The sequence below is a fragment of the Chrysemys picta genome, chromosome 20 (assembly GCF_011386835.1).
Source record: "Chrysemys picta bellii isolate R12L10 chromosome 20, ASM1138683v2, whole genome shotgun sequence".
NCBI lineage: Eukaryota > Metazoa > Chordata > Testudines > Emydidae > Chrysemys > Chrysemys picta.
In genome coordinates, this window is record NC_088810.1 from 1,206,422 (window position 1) to 1,214,321 (window position 7,900).

Sequence of the window (7,900 nt, forward strand, 5' to 3'; positions counted from 1 at the left end):
TCCCAGCTGCCTGCGTGGCTGGGGTGTGGCTCCGAGCTCCCCCCACATCCCCCACTGGAGCGCCACGCGGGCAGCTGTGGGGAGCCTGGGTCCCTCCACCTGCCCTGGGCAGAGGGCCTGAGCAACCCCTGAACAGCTCCTCCAGTGTGGAGCCGTGGGAAGCCGGGGTGGACCCTCCGCCTGCCCGCGGTGCAGGGTGGGGAGGGGCAGAGAGCAGCCCCTGGCTGTATCCCCGCCCCCCAGGCTCCCCACCTGGCCGAGGGCAGCTGGAGGGTCCGTGACTCTTCCGGGGCTCCCCACAGCTGCCCGCGCGGCTCTCCCTGACGGGGCTCTGGCTTCAGCCTGGCCATGGTAAGTAGAGTAAGCCACGGGAGCGGCTAGCCACAGACAAATTTTGCGGATCGGCTGTGGATACACATTTTTGTACCCACCCAGGGCTGTACAGTTAAGAGCTCCACCTGGGGCTAGGACATGTACTGAAACTTGGGGGGAGGGGGGGAAAGACCCCCTTTCCTCCCCTAAATGGCATCCCTGGCCCATGGAGCTGGAGTAGTTCCCAGCGCTCCCAGAATGCACTGCTCCCACATGACCTAGGGAGGGGACAGTTCCCAGCAGGCATTGCTTCTGTGGGGCTCATGAAGGCAACTGCTCCCAGCATGCACCACTGCAGAGCGGCCCATGGAGGTGGCAGCTCCCAGCATGCTGTGCTGCCGCCTGGCCCAGCAGAAATGACAGAGTCGTCTTAGCCCCAAGGCCAGGACCGTTTTCCCCGGGTTGGGGCGCTGACCTCAGTTCTCCACTAAACCCCCACTGGGGGACTCAGTTCAGCTCAGCCTCTCACTCCCTTTGCACAGTCAGCGGGTAAGACATTGCCCTTAACTTCCTGTCCCAAAGTGCTACTGGTCATGGTGGTAAGTTGCTGCCTTGTCCCATCGCAGAGGGGCCGCGTCCTGCGCCGGGGTCCCCATATAACCCCCCCGGTCCCCTTATAACCAGCCCCCCCACCCCAGAGGGGCTGCGAGGGGTCCCCATATAACCACCCCTGACCCGGTCCCCCTATACCCAGCCCCTGCCCCATCCCAGAGGGGCCACGTCCCTGGGCCAGGTGAGGGGTCCCTATATACCCAGCCCCTGCCCCACCCCAGAGGGGCTGCGTCCTGCGCTGGGAGAGGGGGTGTCTGCAGGGGGGCTGCCAGTCTAGCGTTTGTTCAGCAGCAGGGGCGGGGGAATCGTTTCTCGTTCTCATTTAGTTCCTGACGGTGGCAGCAGCGACATGAACAATAACAGAGCAGTGCTGAACACAGAGCTTCAAACTCCCCTCCCAGAGCCAGGGAGAGAACCCAGGAGTCCTGGAACCCACCCCTGTCCCTGAGCCAGGGAAAGAACCCAGGAGTCCTGGCTCCCCGCTTCCCCGCTTTGGGTCACGGATTTAACGCTAAGTATCAGGGGGTAGCCGTGTTAGTCTGTATCCACGAGAACACCGAGGAGTCCGGTGGCCCCTTAAGGACGAGCAGGTTGATTTGGGCAGCCGCTTGCTGACGAAGGGGCTTTTCGCCCAGCTCAATGTGTTAGTCTTTGGTGCCACCGGACTCCTCACTGCCGGGTGGGGGGAAGTGTTGGCAGCCGCGAAAGGGAAAGTGAAAGTGAAAGTCCCGCTTCCCACAGCCCGGGGACGCTTCACAGCTTGCGGTACCCCAGCTCCGCTCCACCCTGAGGTCCTCGCACGGCCCCAGCCAGGTTTGAGCCAGGACGCCTGGGTTCTCTCCCCGGCTCTGGGAGGGGAATGGGGGCTGGTGGTTAGAGCAGAGGGGCTGGGAGACAGGACTCCTGGGTTCTCTCCCCGTCTCTGGGAGGGGAGCAGGGGGCTGGTGGTTAGAGCGTGGGGGTAGGCTGGGAGCCAAGACTCCTGGGTTCTCTCCCCGGCTCTGGGAGGGGAGTGGGGGCTAGTGGTTAGAGCAGGGGGGGCTGGGAGCCAGGACTCCTGGGTTCTCTCCCCGTCTCTGGGAGGGGAGCAGGGGGCTGGTGGTTAGAGCGTGGGGGTAGGCTGGGAGCCAAGACTCCTGGGTTCTCTCCCCGGCTCTGGGAGGGGAGTGGGGTCTAGTGGGTTAGAGCAGCGGGGACTGGGATCTGTCGTCAGCCTTGCCTTTGCTCTGTGCCTCAGTTTCCCCCTCTTTGAAACAGAGCCAGTCAGCTCCCTGCAGAGGGGCCATGTGGCTGGAGAGCGGGTCCTTTCTGCCCCCTCCTTGTGCAGAGCGGGTGCCCTGCGGTGGGCCTGGCGCTGGTGGTCCCAGCTGGCTCCCAACCGTGGTCCCTCCAGTAGCCAACTGGCATCCCCGCTGCATTGCCTCTGGTGTAACACTGCCTTCTCTCCCCCAGCCCCGTGCGCCCGACCCCCACGGACGCCATGGAGCCCGTCTGCCTGGTAGAGCCGGTGCCCAGCTCTGGTGCCCTGCGGGTGAACCCGGCCGCCCTGGGCCTGCTCCGAGGCCTCACCCGGCCCCTCCACGTCTTCGCCGTCTTCGGGCCCTGTGGCACCGGGAAATCCTTCCTCATGGACCGGCTGGCGGGGCAGGGCGAAGGTGAAGGGTCCCCATTGCTCCCCCTTCCTTCTGCCTGTGCCTCCACCATCCCCCTGTGTCCCCTGCCTGGGCTTCCCCCAAGTCCCCTCCTGGGCCTCCCCAACCCCTCGCCTGGGCCTCCAGAACCCCTGCCTCCCCTGATCCTCTGCCGGCACCTCCCCGACCCCCCTCTCCCCACAGCCCCCACTCAGTGCCCCTCTCTGTCCCCACAGGTTTCCCCCGCTCCCCGGGGATCTGGGTGTGGTGCCTGCCCCACCCGACTCAGCCTGACCAGGCCCTGGTGCTGCTGGACACAGAGGGATTCACCGAGCAAGAGGTAGTAGGGTCTAGTGGTTAGAGTATGTGTGTGTGGGGGCGGGGGGAGGGAGTGGGGTCTGGTGGGTTAGAGCAGAGGGGGCTGGCAGCCAGGACTCCTGGGTTCTTTCCTGGCTCTGGGAGGGCAGTGGGGTGCAGTGGTTAGAGGGGGAGCTGGCAGCCAGGACTCCTGGGTTCTCTCCCAGCTCTGGGAGGGGAGTGGGGTGCAGTGGTTAGAGTGTGTGTGTGTTTGTGTGCGGGGGGCTGGGAGCCAGGACTCCTGGGTTCTCTCCCGGGTCTGGGAGGGGAGTGGGGTGCAGTGGTTAGAGTGTGGGTGGGTGGGTGGGAGTCCGGGGGTCTGGGAGCCAGGATGCCTGGGTTCTGTCCTGGCTCTGGGAGGGAAGTGGGGTGCAGTGGTTAGAGTGTGTGTGTGTGTGTGGGGGGGGGCTGGGGATGGACGGGGGCTGGGAGCCAGGACTCCGGGGTTCTCTCAAGGCTCTGGGAGGGCAGTAGGGTGCCGTGGTTGCGGGGGTGGGGGGGGAGGAGCTGGCAGCCAGGACTCCGGGGTTCTCTCCGGCTCTGGGAGGACAGTGGGGTGCTGTGGTTGCGGGGGGGGGGGGGAGGAGCTGGCAGCCAGGACTCCGGGGTTCTCTCCGGCTCTGGGAGGGCAGTGGGGTGCTGTGGTTGCGGGGGGGGGAGGAGCTGGCAGCCAGGACTCCGGGGTTCTCTCCGGCTCTGGGACGGCAGTGGGGTGCTGTGGTTGTGGGGGAGGGGAGCTGGCAGCCAGGACTCTGGGGTTCTCTCCGGCTCTGGGAGGGCAGTGGGGTGCCGTGCTTAGACCCGCTGCTCATGTGCCTCTCGCTGCCGTTGCAGGGCGATGAGACGAAGCTCTCCCGACTCTTCGTCCTGGACGTGCTGCTCAGCAGCGTCTTTGTCTATAACACCAGGAGTGAGGGCGACCCCCAGAGGCAGCTCGACCGCCTGACGTATCCTTCCCAGCACGGCCCCCACCCTGCTCTGGGGCCGGATCGGGGCCGGCGCCCCTGACGGGGAAAGGCCTCATGTCCCATTCCCTGCCCCCCTGTGCCAGTGGTCCCCCCACTTTGAGGCTGGCGCCCCCTGGAGGGGGAAGGCCCCGGCCTCATTCCCCATCGTCCCCCCCACAGCCAGTTCCCTGCCCTGGGGCCGGATGGGAGCTGGTGACCCAGAGGGAAAAGGCCCCATGTCCCATTTGCCCCCCCACCTCCACCCCCGCCTAGTTCGGTTCCCGTCGCTCGGCCCTCTCTTTTCCTTCACGGCGCCCCCTGCAGGTACGTGAGGGATCTGCCCCGGGTAGTGCGAGTGCTGGACGAGTTCTCCTGGGAGAATAGCTTCCTTCTGAGCAGCGTGCTGCCCGACTTCGTGTGGTGCCTGCGGGACGTGGCGCCCGACCCCTGCCTGGACGAGGTGCTGGAAGCCACGGACCACGAGCTGGACTCGGCTCTCAGCTCCCCGCAAGGTGCATGGCCATCGGGGCCCTTCCCCCAGGGGAGAGGAACCCCGGCATCCGGGCTGGTCCCCAGCCCAGCTCAGGTTCCATCCTGCCTCCCCAACTCACCCCTGCCGTCTCAGAGGGGTACAGGAGCCTGCTTCACTTCCTGTCCTAAACGAGCACTGGTGTGAAACAGCCTCCGCGCCCTGCCCCGGAGGTGGCTGCATCTCCATGATGCACGAGGGGTCCATGTATCAACAGCTTTCGTGCCCTGCCCCAGAGCGGCCACATCTCTGCCCTCAGTATCCCTTGCCACTCTGTGTGACCCCAGGGTTCACCTGCCACCCCCTTTCTCTCGCAGATTCGGAGGACTCCCCGTCCAGCTGCGTACAGAGGTTATTCCCCTGCCGGAAACTGTTCCATTTCTGCTCCCCCCGAGCGGATGGAGGGCACGGCAAGCCGCCGGCTCCCACAGACCAGCTGCACCCCATGTTCCAGGAGCAGATGGGGCATTTTAAGGACTACGCCTTGAGCCGGAGCCCGAAGACCATGGTGGGGAACAGAGTGGTTGATGGGGCGTGTAAGTGTCTGGCTGGGGGGTGTCTGTACAGCGCCTAGCGCAATGAGATCATGGGTCCAGACCGGGAGGCCTCAGTGCTACCGTAAGACACCTAATAAATAGCAATCCTAGCGTATAGCGCCTAGCGCAAACAGGTCGTGTGCCAGGACCAGGGCGTCTGGGCACTACCGTAATACACCCAATAAATAGCAGTGAAAAGTCAGGCACCTGGGTACTGCTGGACACATTTGTGTGGTGACAAATGCAGATTTGCAGCAGAGACATTTCCCCTGAATTCCCGTTGCTTTCTCCATATTGTTGGTGTGGTGGGAAAACCCCCAAACTTCCCCAAATGGCAGAAGTCTGGTTTTTGGTTCAAAACAACTTTCCATTTTGAGATTTCCTGTTTTATTTAAACCGAAAAACGGCCCCCGAAGGCTGGGCTCTCGGGATGTCGGTGGAACGTCAGGATTTGGGCTTTTCAATTGGCTGGAAGTTCTGAGCAGTTTTATTCTTTCGTTCGATCTGAAACAATTTGCGTTTTGGGGAATTGCCAGGACCCGAGAGCCCGTCAGTCGCCCAGTTCTGGCCCCGGCCTCGGGCTGGAAAATCACCCGCCTCGATGGCTGGGAACGAGGGACTCAGCTGCCTGTAACGATGACGATCCCTGGCTCTTCTCTAGTGCTTCCCAGCCATCCATCTCCAAGGGGTCAGCACCATTGTCCCCCTTGTACAGCAGGGGAAACTGAGACACAAAGCAGGGCCATGACTTGCCTCCAGCAGGCCAGCGCAGAGCCCGGGTTGGAACCCAGGAGTCCTAGCCCACCCTGCAGCAGCAGCACACACCTCCGTACCTGAGCCAGACCAGGGCGGAGGGGGAGGGGGTGACTGGACAGGAGCCCCCAGCCCACCGAATCCTGCTCTGTCCTCTCTCTCCAGTCCTGGCTGATTTCCTGGAGCGCGTCGTGGACCTGCTGTCCCGGGACGAGCCCGTTCTCTTGAATGAGCTCTGCAGTGACCTGCAGGTGAGGGAGGGGCTGGGCGGAAGCGGGCTGGGCGCTGGGAGATGCAGAGGGGCTCATGGGGGGGTGGGACGGGGTCCCATGGGATCTGTGTGGTGGGTGGGGGCTGGGCTCTGGGAGATGCAATGGAGCTCACGTGGGGATGGGGGAGGGGGTCCCTAGGGATCTGTGTGGTGGGGGGAAGGGAGCTGGGGGAAGCAGAGGGGCTCAGGCGGGGGCAGGGCAGGGGTCCCTTGGGATCTGTGCCGTGGGTGGGGGCAGGGAAGGCTCCAGTTAACAGGGGGGTTTCTGCTCCCAGCAGGAAGGCAGCGTTTACTCCGTGGGGTACCCAATGGACCCCATCGGGGGTGCCCCACTCAGGAGAGCAGCAGTCAGCACTGCCCAGCCCTCGGTGCCGGAGCCCAAGGTCAGTTGGGGGCAGCCCCAGGGACTGGGGGGAAGGGGCTGCAGGGGCGTTGGGGGGCGGCGCTGTTCCTGGTCCCAGCTCGGTTTAGAGAGAGCTGGGGCTTGGGCCGTATTGGGGGGGGTGGGGGTGGGGGGCTTCCTGTTCGGAACTGGGCTGAGACCCAGCAACTCATGTCACACACGGAACCACTTATAGCCACGGAGCATTGTAGCTAGGTGGGAGCTGGTGCCCCCTAGTGGGCAGGGCCCCGTGTCCCATTCCCCGCCCCCCCTGAGCCAGCCCGTCCCTGCCCTGGGGTGCATCGGGGCCGGCGCCCCCTAGTGGGGCAGGGCCCCGTGTCCCATTCCCCGCCCCCCTGAGCCAGCCCGTCCCTGCCCTGGGGTGCATCGGGGCCGGTGCCCCCTAGTGGGGCAGGGCCCCGTGTCCCATTCCCCGCCCCCCCGAGCCAGCCAGTCCCCTCCCTGGGGTGCATCGGGGCCAGCGCCCCCTAGAGGGGAAAGGCCCAGTGTCCCATTCCCCGCCCCCCTGAGCCAGCCCGTCCCTGCCCTGGGGTGCATCGGGGCTGGCGCCCCCTAGAGGGGAAAGTCCCCGTGTCCCATTTCTCGCCCCCCTGAGCCAGCCCGTCCCTGCCCTGGGGTGCATCGGGGCCGGCGCCCCCTAGAGGGGAAAGGCCCCGTGTCCCATTCCCCGCCCCCCTGAGCCAGCCAGTCCCTGCCCTGGGGTGCATCGGGGCCGGTGCCCCCTAGAGGGGAAAGGCCCCGTGTCCCATTCCCCGCCCCCCTGAGCCAGCCCGTCCCTGCCCTGGGGTGCATCGGGGCCAGCGCCCCCTAGAGGGGAAAGGCCCAGTGTCCCATTCCCCGCCCCCCTGAGCCAGCCCGTCCCTGCCCTGGGGTGCATCGGGGCCGGCGCCCCCTAGTGGGGCAGGGCCCCGTGTCCCATTCCCCGCCCCCCCTGAGCCAGCCAGTCCCCTCCCTGGGGTGCATCGGGGCCAGCGCCCCCTAGAGGGGAAAGGCCCCGTGTCTCATTCCCCGCCCCCCTGAGCCAGCCCGTCCCTGCCCTGGGGTGCATCGGGGCCAGCGCCCCCTAGAGGGGAAAGGCCCCGTGTCCCATTCCCCGCCCCCCCTGAGCCAGCCCGTCCCTGCCCTGGGGTGCATCGGGGCCGGCGCCCCCTAGTGGGGCAGGGCCCCGTGTCTCATTCCCCGCCCCCCTGAGCCAGCCCGTCCCTGCCCTGGGGTGCATCGGGGCCGGTGCCCCCTAGAGGGGAAAGGCCCCGTGTCCCATTCCCCGCCCCCCTGAGCCAGCCAGTCCCCTCCCTGGGGTGCATCGGGGCCGGCGCCCCCTAGAGGGGAAAGTCCACGTGTCCCATTCCCCGCCCCCCTGAGCCAGCCCGTCCCTGCCCTGGGGTGCATCGGGGCCGGCGCCCCCTAGAGGGGAAAGGCCCCGTGTCCCATTCCCCGCCCCCCTGAGCCAGCCAGTCCCCTCCCTGGGGTGCATCGGGGCTGGCGCCCCCTAGAGGGGAAAGGCCCCGTGTCCCATTCCCCGCCCCCCTGAGCCAGCCCGTCCCCGCCC

The 7,900-nt window shown here is 66.3% G+C and overlaps 1 protein-coding gene across 9 annotated transcripts in view; it reads left to right on the plus strand.

Moving 5' to 3' along the window:
• LOC101934582 (guanylate-binding protein 1-like) overlaps positions 1-7,900 on the plus strand; it is a 126,873-nt gene that overhangs the window by 20,927 nt on the left and 98,046 nt on the right. For 2 of the 9 annotated variants that reach the window (XM_065573924.1, XM_065573929.1), the window contains exons 1-7: positions 1,280-1,737; positions 2,377-2,579; positions 2,792-2,895; positions 3,747-3,859; positions 4,184-4,371; positions 4,706-4,924; positions 5,843-5,928. The exons of 2 other annotated variants lie outside the window; for them this stretch is intronic. In XM_065573924.1, the coding sequence (XP_065429996.1) occupies positions 2,405-2,579; positions 2,792-2,895; positions 3,747-3,859; positions 4,184-4,371; positions 4,706-4,924; positions 5,843-5,928 (885 nt within the window). In that variant the 5' untranslated portion in view covers positions 1,280-1,737; positions 2,377-2,404. Of the gene's footprint in view, positions 1-659; positions 862-1,271; positions 1,738-2,376; positions 2,580-2,791; positions 2,896-3,746; positions 3,860-4,183; positions 4,372-4,705; positions 4,925-5,842; positions 5,929-6,223; positions 6,332-7,900 lie in introns of those variants that run through there. 5 more of the 9 variants (XM_065573925.1, XM_065573933.1, XM_065573923.1 and 2 more) reach the window with 5 other exon arrangements.